The sequence below is a fragment of the Phyllostomus hastatus genome, unplaced genomic scaffold (genome assembly GCF_019186645.2).
Source record: "Phyllostomus hastatus isolate PE091 unplaced genomic scaffold, TTU_PhHast_1.1 phas_contig_283, whole genome shotgun sequence".
NCBI lineage: Eukaryota > Metazoa > Chordata > Mammalia > Chiroptera > Phyllostomidae > Phyllostomus > Phyllostomus hastatus.
The window spans coordinates 16,920,689-16,942,328 of record NW_025333833.1 but is presented as its reverse complement, the minus strand read 5'-3'; the positions used below and the strand labels follow the sequence as shown (position 1 = coordinate 16,942,328).

At 56.8% G+C, this 21,640-nt stretch overlaps 1 protein-coding gene across 2 annotated transcripts; it reads right to left on the bottom strand.

The window, feature by feature from the left end:
- Positions 1–1,759: 1,759 nt before the first annotated feature.
- Positions 1,760–15,720, bottom strand: RD3 (RD3 regulator of GUCY2D). Of its 2 annotated transcripts, none has more exons than XM_045838679.1 (3): positions 15,419–15,720; positions 4,843–5,306; positions 1,760–3,156 (listed from the first exon to the last, which is right to left on the bottom strand). In XM_045838679.1, the coding sequence occupies exons 2-3, from the start codon at positions 5,136–5,138 to the stop codon at positions 2,880–2,882; spliced, it is 573 nt and encodes a 190-aa protein (XP_045694635.1). In that variant the 5' UTR covers positions 5,139–5,306; positions 15,419–15,720; the 3' UTR covers positions 1,760–2,879. The 2 variants fall into 2 exon arrangements, with proteins under 2 accessions (XP_045694635.1, XP_045694636.1); XM_045838680.1 differs by lacking the exon at positions 15,419–15,720 and adding an exon at positions 10,855–11,194.
- Between the last annotated feature and the right edge of the window lie 5,920 nt (positions 15,721–21,640).

Genomic DNA, 21,640 nt, shown 5'->3' with positions numbered 1-21,640 from the left:
AAAGCAAATATGGACAATGCTAATAACTCTTAAACTCTGGTGATGGGAATACGGGGGCTCCTTACACTTTCCCTCTACTTTTCTGTATTTGAAAATGTTGGTAACCACCACCAAAGTGAAATAAGGTGTCACCACTCAAGGGTCCAGCCCCACCGGCTCCCTCTAGTGGCTGCTCTTGTGGAGTTGCGTGCAAATGGACTGTCCTGGGAGGCTTGAGCGTCCCCAGCCTCACCCCTTCAACTGCCAATCGCTGCTGTCACACACTCACAAGGAGCCTCTCCAACTGTTCTGTTCATCCATATGTTGACTTTTCAAACTAGCAACTGAGGCAGACACCATTACTCCCTTTACCGGCCTGAATCTCACAGGTGTGATTCCCAGCTGGGATTCGCTGCTGTAGGACACATGTCGGACAGGGCTGGGGGGCTCTGTCTGTCTTGACTGAGGTGGGCAGGAAGGCTTTCAGGGATGGCCAGTAACTTCAACTTAAAAACAACACAACACTGAGACTGCAGGTGTTCCCTTTCCTTGGGGAGAATAGGTACATGCAGGGTGGCAGGGAAGGTGGAAAACATCAGACATTCTCTTAACTGACCTCCTCTGACCCACCCCCACCCCCGCCAGGTCACCCCTGACACTCCATTTCCTCCTGCTGCCCACAGCCAGGGCACCCAGAAAGCTCCTGGCTGGTAGATCCTTTCCTATTTCTTTCCCAAAACTCCTGCTCTCCCCAGCTGAGTGGTCTGCTTACCAAGGGTCTCTCTGTTTGATCCAAAACTTGTTTGTGCCAGTTCTTATCGCTGTGATTCAAGGACACACGGCCCAGTAAACCTAAGTGCAGTGCTCCTATCAGACAGCCCACACACATCTCACACACACATCTTACACACACCTCACACACACACCTCATACACACCTCACACACACCTCATACACACCTCACACATACCTCACACCTCACACGTACCTCTCATGCACACACATCTCACACACACATCTCACACACATCTCACACACCTCACACACACACCTCACACACACCTCACACCCATCTCACACACACATCTTACACACACCTCACACACACACCTCATACACACCTCACACATACCTCTCACACACACACCTCACACACCTCACACACACCTCACACACATCTCACACACATCTCACACACACACATCTCACATGCATACATCACACACATCTCATATACACACATCTCACACACATCTCACACACATCTCACACACACATCTCACACACATCTCACACACATCTCACACACATCTCACACACACCTCACACACACATCTCACATGCATACATCACACACATCTCACACACACACATCTCACACATCTCACACACATACATCTCACACAGACACACCTTGGACATATGTTGAAAGTTTCACAGTTAAATGAGCTTTTTCGTGTCTTCACATAAAATATGTAAGATGTTGAAGATTTCTTTTATTGAGATGATTCTCAACTTTTACCAATTATGTGAGTGAGCTAATCAACTCCATCCCGACAGTGTCAGACAAGAGGTTTTTCTCCACCCTACGATTCTCTGTCTAGATCTGAGTGAAAATAATTCAAAATCAGATCATTAAAAAAAATTTTTTCCACTGAGCGTGGTGAGGGAATATATGGATTTCCCCCTGCTGACTTATCTTCTGGCATCTTATTTACATCACTGTTAAGATCCACTCGCATTTTCTGAGTGTGCACGAATAATTGGGGACACTTCCCCCACCCATCCCCCACCCCCCACTTCAGCCCGGAGTGTGGGGAGGCCACCTGGCCGTCCTCTTCGCTGTGGGTGATCCACCCCGTGGAGAACCCACATGCCTATTGCCAAGGTCTAACCTGTGGGGAGGCTCTTCTGAAACATTGCAGGTGCCTCGACGTCAGATGAGGGGTTTGGGCGCTGCCTTCCCTGGGGAAAGCCAAGAGCAGGCGTGCTTGGGTTCAGAAGGGTCCAGAACCAAAGACCCGGGCTCCCCAAAGCAGAGAGTTGGGGGGCGTCTGGAAGAAGCTGCTGGGGACTGGCAGCCTCCCAGGTGATGGCACCAAGGGGTGGGGCAATGGCAATCTACCTCCGCCCCAGCTACCTTTCTTGGGGAGCAGCTCAGATGCAATGCCAAGGTAAGATAAAGGTCAGACACAGGCAGGTGTGGACGTAGTCCTTGGACCTGTCCCATCATAGCCCAGGACTCAAGGACTCGGGGACGGAGACCGCATACAGGAACATTCTCGCTACCTGTGGGGATCTGGGTGCCGTTTAAGGAGGAAGGAGCCCAGCCCTCTCTGAGCCTCAGTTTTCTCCTTCACTGGCCAGCAGAGTGGACCTGTGACCTCTGTGGCCCCTTCCAGCTCTGCTGACTCACGAGGCTGTGACCCACCTGCAGTGGTGGGACCAGCCAGTCACCAGCAGAGAATGGACACCCCCCAACAGGTCCTCATTGTTACCCAGGGGGATGGGGTGAACGGGACAACTCCGAAGCTGGGATGAGGACCCAGGTCTTGGCAAAAAGTCAGGGCAACTCTGCCCCTTCCAGGCAGAAGCAGAGACAGGATGGGCTGTGGACTGTCTGCCAAGGCCGAGTCTCTGCAAGGCTGGGAGGGGCTGCTGCAGCGACTGGTGACTGGCTCGGGTAGGGCGGGGACCCTGCTGCAGCTCCAAGCGCTGGTCTGGGCCCATGCCCAGTGGGAGAGGGAGAGGGTGGGAGGGGGGCGGGGTGGGGTAGGGAGGGGCTGCCTCTGGCCCCCTGGCCAGGAGCTGGTGGGGAGGTTCCAAGACCTGGGTGGTCACAGGTCTTCCATGCCCTCCCACAGGTGGCTCTGCTCCCGAGCCGGGCAGGGGCAGACGGGTCAGTCCTCTTTGGGCGCCCGGAACTCGGGCATGCTCCAAGTCCGGGGCGGTGGCCGCGCGTCCCGCTCCACGTCCTCAGAGATGGTGCGGATGTCGCTGGCGAAGGGGGAGATGCGCGCACGGGTCCTGCCGCGGGGCCGCAGGCTCCACTGCCGAGTCAGCTTGTGGGCCTCCTCCTCCTGCTTCATCCTGTCCAGCACCTCCTGCAGCACGGAGTGGAACAGCCGGGACACCTCCTGCACCTCGGGCTCCTGCTCGGCCATCAGCTGCCTGAACCTGCGCGGGTGGGTGGTCACGTGGCTGTGGCACGTGGCCCCAGGGGCTTCCCTGTGCGCCCCTGAGGTCCAGTCCCAAGTCCTCCAGTTCCCCACTTCTCCTGAAACGAATCAGGAGCCATCCTGCCTCCTCACTGCTTCAGCCCACCCTGAGTTCAAATCCCAGCTCTGCCAGTCTGGCCTCCATGAGCCTCAGCTTCCTCATCTGTACACTGGGGCATAGCCACCTCTTTGCGAGGTTTAAATCGCTGACACATGAAAAACTCCTGGTTCTCACCTCGGGGTACTGCATCAGTGTAGTAGGGGGAGCCCGCTGACCTCTCCTCCCAGGGGTGTGAGGTTTCAGGCTCACTCTCGGCCTCCAGGCTCGCCCACTGGCCAGAGCCGTCTCTCTGATTAGGTCACCGCCCTGAGACTTCCCTTCCACAGCTCCCAGAGCTGTTTGGCCATGCACACCAGGTCCCCCGCTGTCCCCTGTCTGGGCTCCAGCCAGGAAGAATCACGTGTATCCCCCAGCCCCAGGTTCTCTGGCTCCCTGCGGTTTCCCACGTGGTTTCCTCTGCCTAAAAGGTCTTTCCCTTTCCCGGTGCTCAAGAGCGAATGGTAGTTGCCACGCCCCTCTACTGCCGGGCCCTTCCACCACGCTGAGAGTCGGCTCCACTCCAGATTCTCAGCAGCGACAGGAGGCCCGAAATGTGACCGGACAATCATTACCATATGTACGTCCCCAGCTTCCCGTCACTTATGAGGTGTGGTCTGCCGTGACTCAACCCCCCACCCCTGTCCGGGGTGGAACTAGATACATGGGGTGGGGTAGGGGGAATTCCATGGTGCAGAGTGAGAACAGTAGGAAAGGGGAGGGTTCCCAGCCCAGAGGAAGAAGCAGGAGGGAGCTTAGGAAGACGGCAGAGTCCGAAAGTGTGTAGACAGACTGGAGGGGCGTTTTTAAGGAACTTTCCCAAGAAAAGGGGTACAGCAGACACATACGTTGGTTAAAGACGGGTGAGAGGTTTGGAGGACTAAGGGGATTTTAAGATGTTTTATCGTGGATCTGCCTTTCTTCACACATGTCTGGGAAACACAAGTGAAGAACCTGCGTTACTTGTGAAGCAGTTTCGGTTGCTGGGCTTGGCTTCTCCGACCTTGAATCCATCTGACACGGGACTGTGCCGGCCGTGGGTCTATCAAGTTACATTTATGTTCAGGGACACCACTGTAGCCCAGCTCTTAATGTTCAGTGCCCGAGGGCTCTGCACCATTCTCACACACACACACACACACACACACACACACGCACGCACACACATAGTTAGGAGAGCTAGGGTGAAACAGGATCACTGTTACTTGGGAAACCTCCCTGAGAAGGTAACAGGGAAGACGAACCAGCAGGGAGGGCGCCGGCTTGCAAAAGCCCAGGATGACTGCAGTCAGGACTGGGGGAGCGGAAGGGTCAAAGGCCTGGGGTTCTGGCCTATCAGAGCTCACGAGCCTGGATCCAGGAGCCACGCCTGTCTGATGTCCCACCCTCTTTCAGAATCCTCCTGCCTGGCCCCTTCTAACATGACCGGGTCACCCAGGCCCCCTGGCTCCAGTTGTGGTACCTCAGGTCCTGCCCCCGCACCCACCCTCCCTGGAGCCTGCGGCCCCACAGCTGGCCCCATGCCAGGGGCCAGGGGTTACCTGTTACCTGAGGATGGCGGGCCCACAGTAGGACGGGTGGATCTTGGCGCAGACATCCTCCAGCTGCAGCCGCTCACCGGGGCTGAGGTCATAGGTGGCCCGGGGCGTGCTGGCCAGCCAGCTGTAGTCCACTCCGGTGCAGATCTTCCTGACCGCGTTGCTGCGCTCCCGCTGCTGCCTCTCAGCCTCCCGCATCTGTCCCAGCAGCTCCATCATGAGCGTGTCCAGCACCATCTCGGCTGGACTCCGGGACGAAGGCCGGGGCAGGGCCTCACTCCACCGGAGCCACGGAATGAGGGACATGGCCCCCCAGGCCCCGCTGAGACCGGGCAGAGTGCGGTGTCTTCTCTGGGCCCCTCTGTCGGTCACGGTGGGGGAACAAGGAGCAGGGAGGAGAGCTGGGCCCCAAGTAGGAAGACCTGCTCGTTCTCACAGCTGTCGCTTAACCTCCCTGAGCAGTCATTTCTGATTCTGTAAGACAGGATAGGGCTGTTGTGAGGAACAGCTGTGAACAAACTGGGGATGTTCTAAGCACCACATAAAACTGAGACAGACTCATGGTTGTAACAATCCCCAGAACATCCAGATGCCTAAGCCCAGAGAAACTGCCTCCCAAACCGCTGCAAACTCCAGATAAGGAAGGAAACCTACTGCGTGTGGCTGAGCACAATCTTACCCCTGTGATTTAAGGGGGAGAGAGGATACACATTCACAGCTCAGATGCCTACATCCTATGCCAACCTAGCAGGAAAACACCCTAAGTTTCTCAATTTCCTGGCCTGTTGCTGAAGGAAGCTTAGGATTACACAGGGTCGACATCATCCTGAAAAAGGCGCAACTTGCCCTCCATTTACTGATTCCCTTACTCACCACTCATTCACTCAGAAGCCCTGACCAAGCACGGGGTGGACCTCTGCGGAGGAACACACGTGGGAAGGCATGTCGGGGGCCCAGCTCACCCATGGCACCGGATGTGAGGAGTAAAAACCATAACACCCGTGAAAAGGAGCAAATGGGACTGGCGAAGCGCACAGTCGGTACTGATGGGGTGAGGGGAGGAATGGCTAGACGGTGAAAGGGACCACGGAAGGCCTTGTGGGAGAGAGCAGGCTGAGGGGTGAGTGCAGGCACCAGACACGTGGACGGATGGAGAGGGTGTCCCAGGTGGAGGACCCACACCTGGGGTGCAGGGAGTGTCAGGGGTGAGAACAGGGACCTAACTCGTCGGCATATTCCCGCAGAGTCCTGCTCAACACAGGCTTGGTGACCGACTAACTGACTGACTGATTGACTGACCAACTGGGTGAATGAATGGAGGATGGATGAGCGGACGAATGAGCGGATGAGCAGACGAATGGGCAGATGAGCAGCCGTCTCAGGTGCACCCCGCTGCCTGTCAGGGTTTGTGCCTCTGACAACAGTGAAGGCCAGTGCCATTCCTGGTCTCAAACCTGAAGTGGATCTTCCAGATGGCCCACCTCCCCTTTCTACTCCTCTCCCCTCCAGGGGGCTCCCCCTTCACGAACCATTGGTCGTCTTCCTGCCTAGACTCTCCCGACCAGAGGGAAGAGACCCACTGAGCGCGGTCTCCACGGCGTGGTCGTGAGGCCTGTGTCACCTCCCGAGGACACGCACGTCTCCGGGCCGCCCTCCCACCACCCTGCAGCAGCAATGCACAGCCCGGAGAAACGGCCTGTTAGGGCTGGAGAACCAGGCACCGATGGGGAATCATTAGGGGTGGGAGCAGCCCTCCGGAGGGGCGCAAACCAAACTTTTGACTTAACCCACAGAGACCTGAGCAACCAATTGCCATAGCAATCATCAAAACTAGGAACTCGAAAAGCTCTGATCCTCCACTCGGCCCGAGCCTGTCACCGATGGGGCCTCAGATTCCATCCTGAGTCCTTCTGGGAGGTTGGGAGGGAAACACCCACCCTCGAGCCCTGCTCCTGGTGTGGGGAGCAGTTAGGGCCTTTTCTTCACAGTTCTTATCCACTCCCTGTGTTCAGAGGGCTGAGGCTGGGCCGCAGCATGGGGAAGCAGGGTGTGGAGGCGGGCTGGCTTCTGTCCTGAGCACCGGGAGCCTGGGCCCAAGGCCAAGGGCTTCGATCACTGCAGGCAAAGGGAGTCCTTGCAACTGAAGGTACTGTGTTTCCTGGGGTGCTTGTGTTTTTAAAAGTACCTGGGTCAGGTGCACACCTAACACCAAAAGGTCTCATTCCGGGTGTTCATTCGACCCCACTGCAGGGTACTCCAGATACGCATGGGTCAGTAGTGCCCGCAGGGGCGAGCGGCCTCGCTGGCCCAGTTCACAGCTTCAGGCCTTCGTCAGTGTCCCCCGTCTGCCTAGACACAGATTTCCAGGGTCCACTCCCCTCTGAAGCCCTTCCTGACCCTCCCGCCCCACAGGGAGCTGTAACAACTCCCCAGCCCATCCCCGGACTTCGCTGTGCACGGACGTTTCACAGCACCAGGAGCACTTCGTGGAGCGCGACTGTCCCCCTCCCTCGGACCTGCGTGTCACCTGTGTGCAGGGATGGCGCCTTACGCCCTCCACACCCCTGGAGCCGGGTGCAGAGTGCAGCGGTGCTCAGTGAATGTTGGACAAGTGAACGGGTGACTGACGCATGAAGGAAGAAATGAACAACCAAATAGAGGAATGAACAAATGATGCTTAAGTCACTATGGATGCTTCAAGGAGCCAGTCCCACAGATCTGACCTACCCTGAACAGGAGGGCATGTGTCAGAGGTCACGGGAAAGACACTCTCTCCTCTGGACTCCCGGCCTTGCACTCTCCCATCACTCAGATAACCCCCAAGAGCCCGTGGAGACCTGAGGACGGCCCGCGCAGCCCCTCAGTCTGTGTGCCCATAACGGAGCTGAGTTTCTGCTGTTCTGTCCTCACGGTGGACTTTAGGGGAGTGGTAGTTGTAACTTTTCTGAAAATATCACCTGAGGATGAGACACGGGTCTGAGAGTTGTGGGGCCGAAGGACACGTGGGATCCCTCTGCCGGAATGATACCCATCTCTCCTCCCCACTGAGCCTCACCCTGAGACGTCTCCAAAGCTGGCCTCGACCCTGGTTCCCAGGAATGCTTCTTTGACTGACTTCTCTCAACCTCAACACCCCAGGGTGCCCCTCAGTACCACGAGGACACACTGCCACTGGCGCTCGAATGTGGGCCCCCAACCTTGAGCTCACCAGCCTGGAAGACGACTGAAGGAGGAGGAGACTGGTGAGGTCTAAGGCAGAAAGATGCGATGCTCTTGAACGGCCTCTTACTACAGCCGGCGGTGCACCAGGAGGCAGGAGCACTGCAGCGGCCTGTCACACCTTCCTCGTCAGCCCAAGTCCTGACCCGCGAGGCCTCCCGACGCAACCGCACAGACCACTCTTCCCTGTGGAGCTGCTGTCTCCATGGTTGCCGCCAGACCACCCTCCTTGGCCTCCCCCCTCCCTGGGTCTGCCCCCTGCCCTGGTGTAACCCCTGGAGACCCTCTCCACACCGGTGGGGGCACCCTTTCCCTGGCCTTCTGTGAGCTGCGGCTGTTCCCTGGGGCCCTTTCTAAAGCGGTCCCCTCATCTTCATCATTCTCCTCCTTCCACACATTTCCAATTACAACTCAGTGTCCATAGTTACCAAGTCAAAATCCTTAATCCCGTTGTCTCCTGAGCTCCAGATCAAGGTTCCACTTGCACCTTCACCTAAACTCCCCATCTCTCTCCCCACTGCCTGCAGGTTCTCCTGGGTCCTGCCTCGGTGGTGGGCATAACCTACTTGCCCAAACTGATGCACCCACCTGGTCTTGTCCCTATGCCTCACTGGCAAATTCTATGTCCAATCCCTGTTTTTTCTCCTAAATTTAAATATTATGAGCCTCCCAAATCTGTTCACTGTCTTCTTTCCTTCTGTTAGCTCAAGTCTTGACCATCTGCCACAAATATTATAGCTGCTGCCTCCTAACTGGCAGCTCAAAACTAATCCTCTCATCTGATCTTTTTTTAAAAAAATGTATTGTTGTTCTATTACAGTTGTCCCAATTTTCCCCCGTTGCTCTCTCCAGCCCCACCCACCCCCCATCCCACAGTCAGCCCCCACCCTGTTGTCCACGTCCACCATTTATTCTTGTTCTTTACCTAGGCCCTTCCCCTTCTTTCCTCCCTTATCCCCTCCCCCTCCCCCGGCCCTCTCTGGTCGCTGTCAGTCTGGTCCTTGTTTCCATGCTTCTGGTTCTATTTTGCTCATTTGTTTGTTTTGTTCATTGGGTTCCTGTCACACGTCATCCGATCTTTATTTTTTATTGTGATAAAAAATAACATAAAACTTCCCACCCTAAGCATTTTGAGCGTGCGGCACAGCAGTGCTAACTGTGCATGTGCTGTTGCGCGACCGACCGCGGGGCTTTTCCATCTCGGAACTGAAGCCCATTCCGCAGTAACTGCAGCTCCGTTTTCCTAAGTGTAATCTTGTTAGAGCAAATATATATGGGAAAAACATTTCACTGGTTTCAAAATACAAATAAAAGTGTGCAAAAACAAATTTAATAATAATTCCACATCAGAGTTACGAAACTCCTTTCCAATGTTTCATTTACAAATAATTCTGGTGTTGATTCATTTTATGATGCTCCATGTGGCATGGAGTGGGGCCCCCACACATCTGAGGCCTGCAAAGGTCTTTACGTCATCCCGTACTTAAGCCCTGAGATGCTTAAAGACATGGTTTCCGATTGTCCTCAAGACCCCTTCAAGTGGATTCAGGGCCACTCATCACGTGGCTCTTGTTGTCTTCAGTGGCGAAGCTGACGCCCTAAACAAGAGCCACCGACCACCCACTTTGTCCCAGTCCTCCCCCAGCAGCTCCCCCCCAGCTCCCATTCCCAACTCCCTCCCTCAATGAGCTCCGCCTCCTCTTGCCTGGAGGCCTCTGCATGTCCCTAGAACACTTGCCGTCTCCTCAGTGCCTGAATAAGTCCTACCTCAGCCTCTAACTCATACTCCCGGTCCCCTCAGCAGACTTCCTGCCGCTCCCTGATCAGCTTCCGGTGCCTGTCTCTCTGCTCCCAGGCTGCTCACCCCATCAGAGCACAGTCCCAGCAAACTGGGGGCGCCTATGCGCCCTCTTCCCTCTCCCGACGGAGTGAGAAACTAGGGCTGTGCATCACCCTACCCACGACCCAGCGCCCAGCGGAGGGTCTGGCCCCCAGCGTGTGTGTGTGTGTGTGTGTGTGTGTGTGTGTGTGTGTGTGTGTGGCTGGGCTAGAAGTCTACCTAGAGAGTCCCTTCACACTCCAACATTTCTCCCCCTTACTAGGATCCATATTTAGGTCAAGCATTTTGAGGGACACATATTTAGGTCAGGCATGATCCCCTTAAAAGGCCTTTTTTTCTCCTTAGTCTAGATTTGCATTTGAACTGAAAGGAGGCAGCGAGGGGGTGACTTGGCAACAGAGGATCCCCCTGGGGCTGGGAGAAACATAGAGGGAAGGGGCGGTGGGAACCCCTGGAGACGCCTTTGTCTCCGTGACGAGCTGGCCTCCACAGTCACACCAGGGCCACCTCGGGCCTGGCCAGGGCCCAGTTGCTCCGGGTCACACCTTGCCTCTAAATATTTGTAACTTTAAGATTAAGCTAAAAACTATTAAGTAAAATATGTATGACTCCTTCCTTGTTAATGTACTTTTATAACAACGTGGAGGGTCAGGTTAAGACTGAGGAGCCTTGGCCTCCTTAGAGTTCTTCACTGGCACGTGGCAGCAAGAGTTGACCCAGCTCCCGGCCCTCAGCCTGTCCCCCCTTCTCGTCCCGACCTCGAGGGGCCTTGGAAACCTGCGAGGGACCCCAAAGCCTTCACGGCCAAGGCGCCTCCACAGTCCCACCAACTGCTGCCTCTTCGGTCCTCTCAGGCTTGTCCACACCCTCCACCCTCGGGAGGCTGGGCCCCAGGGGGACACCTGCTCGGCCTCTGGGTGCGGGCAGGTGGTTGTCTGGAAAGGGATTTCCAGGTCTCGGTACCTGAGGCCTGATCTGGAGGGGAAGTCACCTCCGGACGGACGCGCGTCCTTAGTCTCCCAGAACCCTCACCGCAGGTGACTGCCAGCGAGAAGAAAGCCTGAGTGTAGGAGTGGGGCCTCTCCCCGGGGTTGGAGGCCTGTGCGCTGACCTGGGCTGGCCTCTCGAGGCAGGTGCTCGATCACGCCAGATGGCAGGGACTGGGTGGGCAGATTGCGTGAGTCCTGGGTTCAGTGGGCTCTCAGTCTCTCAGGCCAGATGGTGGGGTCTCACGGGGCCGGGGGCATGTTCTGGGTTTTCTCTCTCCAGCCCTCCACTCTCTCCGCCTCCAACCCTGGCTGGCGCTGGAGGCTTCCACAGAGACAGGATTTGTGCCGACTATTTCTGTCTCTCGGGCCAGCTGTTCTCCCAGGAGGCTCTTCAGCAGGTCTGATTAAGTTCTTATGGGCAAAGGAGGGAGGGGGCCATGCAGGGAGGGAGAGCAGGGCAGAGAGGTGGGGCGAGCCAGACCACAGCGGTGGCTGGTTTATCCCAGGGCCTCCCCTGGGCCTGACCCACAGCTGAGACCCACGTGAGCCTGACTGTGACTGAGTGTCTGGGGAGGAGGGTGACAGCAGGCATGGTCTGATAAAGACACCCAGAAGCTCCATCAGAACAGTGTGGGCTTCGCTGCGTGTTCTGCACCGTTGGGATTCTGCCCTCCCCAGTTCTGGGTTAACCCGCGGGGCAGAGGGTAACTCGCCAGTGTGAGCTTCGAGGCCCCTCCCACTCCTGCTCGTGCTGGCCACGGGAGCACGCACCATGGTGACCCTGGAACCTTCCCATGCCGAATTCCTGCTTCCCTTCAGTCAAGGACACCCACAACCTGCCTCTGAGGTGTGAACATGGATTGAATGAATCCTTGTTTAAGAAACAAGTAGGACATTCGGGGAAACGGGAAGATGAGCTGGAGGTGAGGCAATGAGCGCCGATTTCCTCGGGCACACAAACGGCACTGTGGTCACGGGGGTCTGTCAGAGAGCCCCCCGCCCCGCCCCAGGAGGCGACACTGACGTGTCCTCGCCAGAGGGTCCTGACGTCTGTAATGCCCATGCTCAAGTCACGTGCACACACACACCGCACACACACACACAGGGCAAATGAGGCAAAAGGCTAACAATCGAGCAATCTAGGGGTAACTTACGGGGGTTCACTGTACTATTCTTCCAACTTTTCTGCGTGTTTGAGCATATTTATAATTTAAGCATTGGAAGAAGTCTAGCTCAGAACTCACTCTCTACCAGGTTCCTTCTCAATTCACTCCATCCGGCGGGCCTGGCTTGCTCCTCAGTGCCCTGCCCTCGGTTTCTGTCACGCTGGTTCAGGGCACAGTGGCCTTTCTCCCAGCGGGTGCGGGTGTTGAGGGAGCGCACAGCGGTGTGTGCGGGGCGGGTCCGAGGTTCGGGGCGGGTCCACGGTCTAGGGCCTGAAGCCCAGGCCTGAGATCCGACCCTCACGACTCTGCAGACACAGGTGGGAGAGCGCAGCGTGCCTGTCACTGTGCGCAGTGATGTCACTGTGAGCGGTGATGTCACTGTGAGCGGTGATGTCACTGTGAGCGGTGATGTCACTGTGAGCGGTGATGTCACTGTGCGCCTGTCACCGAGCTCCTCGCTGGGCTCCCTCCAGGAGCCTACATTCAAGGGAGCGGTGGGAACAAGCAGACAGGCGACCTCCACCCACTGAGGGGCGTGCCCAGGGGCGCAGTCCCCCTGTCTGCAGGGGCACAGCTGTGAAGTGGCTACAACAACAGTGAAGGCGTGCCCACTCTGCCCTTGGTAGATCTCCGGCTCAGACGAGGCACCCGGTATTGGGGTGGGGGGTAGGGGGCCGGTGCAGGCTTCAGCGGGGAAAACCTAAGTTCAATTCCCACAGCCTTCCCCTCCCTGCCATGCCCTGCCTGTATCCAAGTCCCCTTCATCGCTCCAAGCCTCAGTTTCCCCGTCTGTAAGATGAGGGATAGGGTACCTACTTCTCGTTACTGAGAAGATCAAATAAAGTAGCGTTTGTGTAGGTGCCAAATGAACTAACAAGGCCTGTGACTGTCCGTCCCCTCAGTGCAGGGATTCTTGCCCTGGGGCCCGCAGGGATAAGTCGGATGTTTACGATCTCAGATCGGGGAAAAACCCCTTTATTTCCACTGACTTTGACTGAAATGCAGCGTTTCCGCCAGTTATAAGTGTGGTCCACACACCACAACAGTATCATCACTCCCCTGCCTTTATCTCCAGCAAGATCACAGATATTTTTATGACACTTTAATACCTTTCTTGAAATATCATGCAAGCTCATCATTACTGTGAAATCATGGTATGTGTTGGGTTAGACCTGAGACTCGATTTTGTTTGACGTGTTGATGGAGAGGCACATGTATAACTACATCTCAAGTTGTTTTTATAAAACAGGTCGATAGTTGCATTTCAATACACCTGGTTTCTTTTGTCATCCTATAAGGTTTACACATTGAGAAACATTTTGCTGAGAATGAGTCCACAGGCTTTCAAAAAGTAAGGGACCCCCTGGCTTGGCACGAGCTGGACCCCAACCCTGTGCCCAGCCTTGTCCCAGCTCTGGCTTCTGGGGAGCTGAGCATCCCCTCTGCTCCTTGTGAAGGGGAGACTCGGGGCGAAGCCTCAGTTTACCCAGAGCCAGGGGGAGAGCCCTCGCTTGTCCAGTCTCTGCCCTGTGGCATCTCTAACCCTGTCTCTTCCCTTCTCTGCTCTTCCCCCTCCTCCCTCCACCCCTCCCCCCATCACCCCCTCCACCCTCACGCTCTCCCAGCCTTCCCTTCAGCCTATTTTTGAACATCCCTGAGGACAACGTCTTTTCTGTGGCTCCCTGGGAGAAGCCACCGCCAGCTGCGGCTTGTTAGATACTTGGAGACGCTAGAGAAGCCAGCTCCGTGGCTCAAGGGCAAGAACAGCCTGGTCCCAGATGGTTCGCAGTGGGAAGGGAACCAGGGACAGGGACCAAGCTGTCTCAGCAGTGGGTACAGTGTGGGCTGGACCCTCAGAGTTGGAAGCAAGGCCCCACTGCCTTGCAGGAGGAGCACTCCGGTGCGTACTGCGGCCACCAGCCCCGCCAGCTGAGGGAGACAGTGCAGTCCGGGCCAGGATACTGCTCTCTTGGTACAAAGCGGGTCCCACCCAGGGTCCGCTCTGAGCTGGGCTCTAACAGCCCAGCTGGGGAGTTGCAGGCCAGGGCGAGGGGCTGCCTGCACCGAACCCAGGACCCTGAGCGCCTGCGTCAGGCTGTCCCAGGGAGCCTGCGGCCCCACCAAGCAGGCAGGGTGCTCTGCTGAAGTTGGACCCTGGGTCTGCACAGAGGCCTTGAAGCAGGTGCAGAGAGTAGGGGCTCCCTCTCTGATAGGCCTTCCTCCCAGCCCTGTTTTGGCCAAGGTCCAAGGCCAACCAAGTTCACAGGTGGCAAATTGACCTTATTTTTCTTTGGCATCACAGAAAAGTAACGAAAGTCATTCACCAAGCCAGGGTGACTCAGCCGGACATGTGGGCCTCTTCCCACCTGACCAGCACCTACTCATCTCTCAGGACCCACCTGGAACATCAGCGACTCCCTGCAGCCTGGCGCTCGAGGCCCCCGACTGAGGTAGAACCACCGGCCTGCCGGGGCCTGGCAGTGGGGCCTGTCATCGTGGCATCGGAACAAACACATTTCCCACTTTTTCTGTTGTTTTCCTCTCTCCCCACCCGGCTATGAGCTCTGAGAGGGCGAGCACTGAATTTGTTTAATCTGCTGGCACGAGGTAGGCACTGGATAAGTGGTTCCTAGGTGAATGAGTGAATGAATGAATGGCATTCCTCCTCGTTCTGAGGCAGAGGTGTAACCAGGAGGGGCAAGTGCCCGGGTCCTGCAGAGCACAGTCGGAGGGGGCTGATCCCCAGGATACTCTACCCCAACTCTGCAGCCACAGCTCCCAACTTTCCTCCCAACTCCATCCTCTCCATGGAGCCCGGCCGGCACCGCGCCGTCCAGGCCTGCTGTGCTGGGCGTGTCTCTGGGGATTCGCAGAAAGCTCTGTGGCTGGGCAACTGAGTCCACCCATCACCCGTGTGTCCTGGTCCCAAGACTCCACACCACATGCTTTGTAGGCGCTCAAGTCACAGCTCTCAGGTCGGTGAGAGACTCTCTGATGTGGGTTGACCTCCCTTCCCCTGCTGCATGCTCCGCATAGAAGCGGAAGGGGAGATAGATGCTGGGGCTGGGTGCTCCCGGACAGACACACTGGCTCCAGAGCAGACAAGAGCTGGGGCTCCCCAGGGGTTTATAAAGCAAGGACAGGCCCCAGTCTGAGGATGCGGCGAGCCCACATGCTCTCATGAACCGGCTGAGAGCTGGCAGGGCCTCCCTGGGGCTACCTGGGCCTTGGACTCGGACTGCTCATTGGGCAGGCCCCAGCCTGCCACCCCTCTGGGCTCCAGACTGGCCAGGCTCCTGCTCTAACTTCTAAAAGCCCGGCCTGCTCTCTGGGTGTGGAAGCCACTGTCTCCTGGGGAGCTGACCCTCTTACCTGGCTCTCTGAGGTCGGCCCCTGCTGCAGTAAAAGGTCCAGCAGAGTCCTGCTTTCCGCTGCCCAGTCTGGGAGGAGAGAGTGTCTGGATCTTTTCAGGGACAAGCAGAAAGTTCGGCAGCCAAGGGAGGGCAAGGTAGAGAGACAACTACATCCTAAACGTCTCCCTCCTATCTCTCTCTGGTGGCTGGCTGCGGCCTCCCGCTCTTCCCTTTCTTTCCGTCTCTTGGAGTTTGTGCTGAGAGAAAACAGCTCTGACCAGAGGGGGCATCCAGCCTGGTGTGGTGGAGCAGTGTGCCTGTCTCCCAGCAGGCTGGAACCACAGCTCCTCTGATAACGGGGCGGGGCCAGCTCCTGATCTGCGGTTGCCGTGGAGACCCACCTAAGCCTCTTACACCTCCAGCTGTATTATCTGCAGGGGGAGCTGCTGGACCTGAGGCAGACACCTGAAAAGGCCCAGGTGGTCACAGAGGCCTGTGTCCAGATGGCGATCTCGGCCCCTTCTTCCCTCGGCTGTCCTCAGGGCTGCGCTCAGGGCGGCCCAAACGGGGAGTAAGAGGACGCTCACCACACCCTCTGCAGAGCCCTCAGGGACCTGCTGTGGGCAGGTGTTTCCAGCCGCTGGGTGGATGGTTCCTGGCTGGAGCTCCCCTCCTCCCACCTCCTCCCTCCGCCAGGAGAGAGAGGGGTGATTCTGCAGGCCGAGGGCAATGGCCTGGAAAGATGCGTCTTCACCCTTGCCTCACATATCCTTGTCCTCCTCTTTGCCAACCGAAATTCTCTGCTTCCCTCCAGACAAGCACAAGTGCAGAAAGCTGTTCTGACACTCAGGAGGAGGGGCGAGGCTGGGGAAGCCATCCAGGGCCAAGAGGAAACGCGGACCTGGGCCGTGGTGGTTGACGGAGGTATTCAGGGCGACCTGTGGAGTGTGCAGGAGCCTCCCGTGGCTGGCTGGCATCCACACACACACACCTGGGCCTCCTGCCTGTCTCTGTGCTCTGGACACCATGTCACTTCAGACTACTATGTCTATGGCCACAAGTGACACCGGGCACTGTACTGGCCACTAAGCTGCATTATAACGGATCTCAGGTGATGGAGTGACTTGTGGGCACGTCTAGACCTGAAAGCATAGCCAAGAAGAAGTGAAACTGACTCAGCTTACCCACCTGCCTGCCTGTGTGTCCCCATGTTTCCCTGGGTGACAGGCCAGTCTGTGCTTGCTCTGCAGCTGGTTCCGCTAGGCTATCTGCCGGCCTTCCGCCTCCGTCTGCTCCAGCAGGGGTCTGTGTCAGCGGCCGGGTCACACACTCCTCTTGACCAGTGCACAGCACCACAGTCCCAAAGATTGGGAGGGCCATTGGGGATGCGAGACCCCCACATTTTGAGGAGCTGACGCTGACCTCCTCTGGCCCGTAGTTCCCAAGTGCTTCCACCCACAGGGCCAGGTCAGGTCGGAGCAACTTGGGGCAGGTGACAGTGAGTCCTCACCTCTGAGTATCCCACTGCCGTCCTGGCTCTTCCCCACGAGCAGAAATTCTAAGACCTTTCCATGCTGGTGGGAAGGGAGCAGGGGGCTGGAAGGCTCTGCCCTCCCCTTGGGAAAGTTGCTCGGAGTGGCAAGAGAAGGGGCCAGTGACCAAGCCACACAGCCCCTCATGCAGCAGGCACGCCTGGAGCACTCTCCCGTGCAGGCGCAATGCCGGGAGTGGCTCAGGGGAGGTGATGTCCTGCTTCCTCCCTCTCCACACTTCCCAGCCAAACTTCCCCTGGGGGGCGCTGAGTCAGATGTTCAGAGCTAAAGGCCATTCACTCTTGGATCTTCTACTGACCATGCTGCTGGAATGAAGAAAGCTGTGCAGTCCTGCATCACCAGTCTCACTACCTCACCCTCAAACACGAACACAGTTATGCAAATGAGATCTTCCGGGGCAACGTTCCAAGCCAGCAAAAAGAAGACTCCACTGCAACAAAATGCCAAGGCAGGACGTGAACTTCAGACTCGACGCTGGGGAACACACCCACAGATGACCGGTGTGTGCACCCTCCCGACACGACTGGCTGCTTCCCTGCACTTTCCAGTGAGGCCTCTGACCCGGAGAGGGGATGCCCCGCCCTCTCGGTCCCTCCGCTGCCGGCTCCCCCGACGCCATCATTCAAAGAGGGCTGTTTGTGTTGATTGCTAATTTGTTTTGATTTGTTGGCCTGCGGAGGCTTTGTGATTATCCATGCTGAGTGTGAACTTGTACTAGAGAGAGCCGGTGGTGGTTGTTTTTCTCTCATTTGGCATCAATAGAAGCCGCTGAAGCGTAGTTAAATATGCAGCAACCATTCAGATGGAGAGAAACCAGGGGGGCCCATGGCAGCGCCTCACAGATGGTGTTTGATTAATAAATTGAAGATGTGGAATTATGAAGCTACTGGTGCAGGGCTGGATCGAACACGGCAGGGAGATTGGACAGGAGCCCTGACCCCAGATGTCAGGCTGCACTGTGGGGGTGCTCCCCTGGCTTCCTCCTCGCTGGCTTCCTTCCAGACGGCGGGGACCGTCAGTTTCTAACCACTGGGTCTCGCACTGGGTTTTTGGAGTCCCGCAGAAGTCCTGTGCAGCCTGAACCCCGGGTGAGATGGCATTACGCCGACATGATATTCACAGGTACAGGCCAGACCTGCATCTCTTCAAACCTCTTCTCTCCCGGCAGCCCCTTCCCACTCAGAGGGCACACGCGTCCTTCTCCAGGTGAAGGAGCGCCGTGTCTGGCCGCAGGAAAGGGAGAACGCTCACCCTCCTCCGGGCTGGCTTGCTAAAGCCCCCGCTCCCTCGCTCTCTCTTCTTTCCCTCTTCCCCACTTCGCCTTATTCTGTTTAAAATATATAAACATTAAACTAAAGAGAACCGAGGAAAGAGACATAATGCATTGCCCATTCACTCATTCATTCATTTATAAGGGTTCACTGACCATCTGCTCTGTGCTGGACAGCACCTTGGTGCCCCTTTCCTGTAGAATTCGCTCACCACCGACTCTTGTAGATTCTGCCCCGGGGTTTGATGTCACCAACAAGGTACTAACCACAGACTCCAATCTCATAGTTCATTAGCAGAGTCATCATGTCCACGAGGGAAAATAAGTTGCAATCATCTTGCCTTTGCTGAGCACACGGCAATTTACAAAACCCTGTCTCCTTGTCTGAACAAATGCCGACCCTCCCCCGCTGGGGCCCCGGGAGGTGGGGAGGTGGATTTGTGAGGGCCGGGGCAGCACAGAGATGTTAGGGTTCATCTCCTGAGTCCGGGGAGCCCAGGAACCATCAGTCCCTGGTGTCCAGGATGAGCTGCACAGACACATTCTCATCGTCTCAGGGGCTGGGCCTGGAGGCAGGGGCCCTTCCCGAAGAAGAATGGGGGCTCTTCAGACTCCCATCTCTTGAGCTTCAAAAGTAGACTTAACACTTGTTTGCTGTGTGATCCCCGCTTTGTGTCCCAACCTCTCTGAGCCTCAGCTGTAATTTGGAACTACTAATACCCTCCTGGTGGAGCTGTGAGGGTTAGAGGAGACAGATATGCAGAGCGTCTTGCCCAGCGTCCTGCTCAGTACAGCCCCTCAATAAACAGCAGCCAGTCTCAGATCTGGGTGTCCCCAGTCTCTCCGTGTCTCTGCACCGGCACATCCAGAGACAGAGCTTGTTGCCCCAGTCTCCTTGGCTCTCTCTAAATACAGACACTCCCAAAGACACCCCAATAGCACAGACCCCACCTCCAGGGTAGGAGGCAGGGAAGAGGCTGCCTCATTCTTCTACCCGCCATGGGACTCTGCTGGAGCCCTCAGGGCAAGGTGCCACAGAAGCAGACCCAGACCCGACCCAGGGGCAGGCTTCCGGTCGTGGAGAGGAGCCCAGCCAGGGTCCCGTCCTGTCCTGCCAGGAATCTCGGCCTCCGACCGAACTCCCAGACCAAACCCTGGGGCCCTGGACAGTGTGTGTGGAGAGACGCTTTGCTGCCTGGCTGGAGAAGTGCCTTCTTAAGGGCCTGGCCTGGGCACTCTGTGAAGCAAGGGAGGCTCCGACTCCCCCTCAGGGTCCCCCTGAGTCTTGGGGAGACCATCCCTCTGGCCTTGTTTGCTTGTGCAAACCCAAGTGTAAACATGCAACATGGGGTGAAGCTGGCAGCCACCTCTCAGATGCCGTTGGCATGCTCCCCCCAATTTGTCTCCTTCCTATCGTCTCAAAGCTGCTGCTTCACACAGGGGAGGTACCTGTCTGGCTCTAGAGGTGTTTGAGTTTATGAGCCTCACACAGAGAGCCATGCCAGTCACACAGGTGCTTCTCTATGGCAGGAGAAAGAGCCTTGTCCTTCGCGGGGCCCTGTGCTGAACCCTCTGCAAGGTGACCGACACATCAACCCACCTAATTCTCACAGCGGTCTCACGACAGTGTTCTTGGTGTTCTTGTCATGCCAAGGGGAAAATGGAGGCCCAGGGAGTAATTGCTGAAAGTTTCAGAGCCCACACTGGCAGACTCTAAAGGGTGGCCCTTCACATTACACCAGGGCCAGAGCTATTGCCCGTGGCCCTGGTGATGGCGGCAGGGTCGGAGGCTGATGGGACAGGAAGGAGCCTGGGCCTGAGGTTGGGGCCGTGTTCCCATGGCTTCTGAGAGGTGGAGTCAACCCTGGGCATATACCCCACCCCAGGTGCTCTGACCTGAGCCCTGTGGTCCACAGAACTGCCCGGTGAGCTGCCCCAAGGCTCTGCTGGTGCTTTATCCCCTACCTGCACGTGCTTCCTCCATCCTCTTTCACTGGGGCCAACTCAATGGTCCCGGCCCCCTTGCCTGGTGGGCAGGGGGCAGAGTAGGGGCAGTCGCTGTGCCCAGCACTCTCTGCCGGCCCCTGAGACTCCTACATGTTTAGTACAAGCCAGGTGCCACACCTGAGGGGGCCGCCACGGAGGCTGCTTAGACAGCTCAGCTGCGTTCCTCCTGCCTGCCCTCGGTCCCCGGGGCCACCTGAGCTGGTAGACATGGCAACAGGAGCCACCTGCCTTCGTTACCTGGCATCATCCTGCACTCACACACCTCTTCCTCATCAGCCGAATAGACACCGAGACATTCAAGCTTTGGGATCCAGCTGGGAGACCAGGCTCTTCCACCTGCCGCTTGCAGGGCCACTCTGTCCCCAAGGATTTGCTGAGCAAAAGCCCTAGAGTGGCCTCATTTACTTCTCTAGGGTCCTGAAATTGGGCGGCATCAGTTGTGCTCATTGATAACCCACCTCTCCCCAGAAACTGCCTGACGCATAGTAGGTACACTATGTATACACTAGTTAATGAAATTTTTCGTACATATTTTTAAAATACATACCAAAAAGGACCAAATTAAGTTTTAAGAAATGGATGCTAAGGATCAGACTCTGGTCTTAAAATGCCATTTACCCCCAGAACTAATAGGGGATTCTTGGAGGAGGGGCTGAGTCCAGCTTTGGGCATGTACAAGATGAACCTAGAGCTTCTTATATTTCGTAGCAGGGAAACCACCGAACAGGGTAGGGCCTGCAGACTGGATGGCAGTGTTGCATCAGCGCTGAGTCAGTCTGGTTGGATGAGCGACTCAGCCCTGCCGGGGAGGTGCACATAACGAGGCCCCATGGGCGCCCTCAGTGTGGGGCTGACGGGGGCCTCTCCCCAGCAGGAAGCCAGGGCCCTCAGTCCCGTAACCTCAAAGAAATGAACTGCCAGCAGCTTGAGTGAGCTGACGTCCCTAAGGCGAGCTTCCAGGTGACAGCACATCACAGCTGACACCTGGCAGGGGACCCAGCTAAGCTGTGTCCAGACTCCTCGCTTGCAGAAACTGTGAGATGATAAACGTGCATTGTTGGAAGCGGCTAAGTTTGTAGCACTACTGTTACACGGCAATAGAATACTATTATGGTTGGGGACTTTCATGTTAGCCGTAGGCCATGGGGCTGGGAAGGCGCTCTGCCCCTCCCCGCATGACCCCCTATCCCGACACAAGGGTTGCCAGCAGAGCACACACCGAGGGCCAAGACTCAGCTCTCCTCAAGGTTCCCTTTCCCCAGGAGGCTGCCCCACACAACCTTTCTGGACAAAAAGACAGAAAGCAGAATTGCTCCTCACTGGACAGGAAGAAGCCAGGGGCTGCCTGGAGGTGAGCAGTCAGGCCAGACCGGGGCTGACCATGTGTCTGAGACGCCCCTTCTCCAAGGCG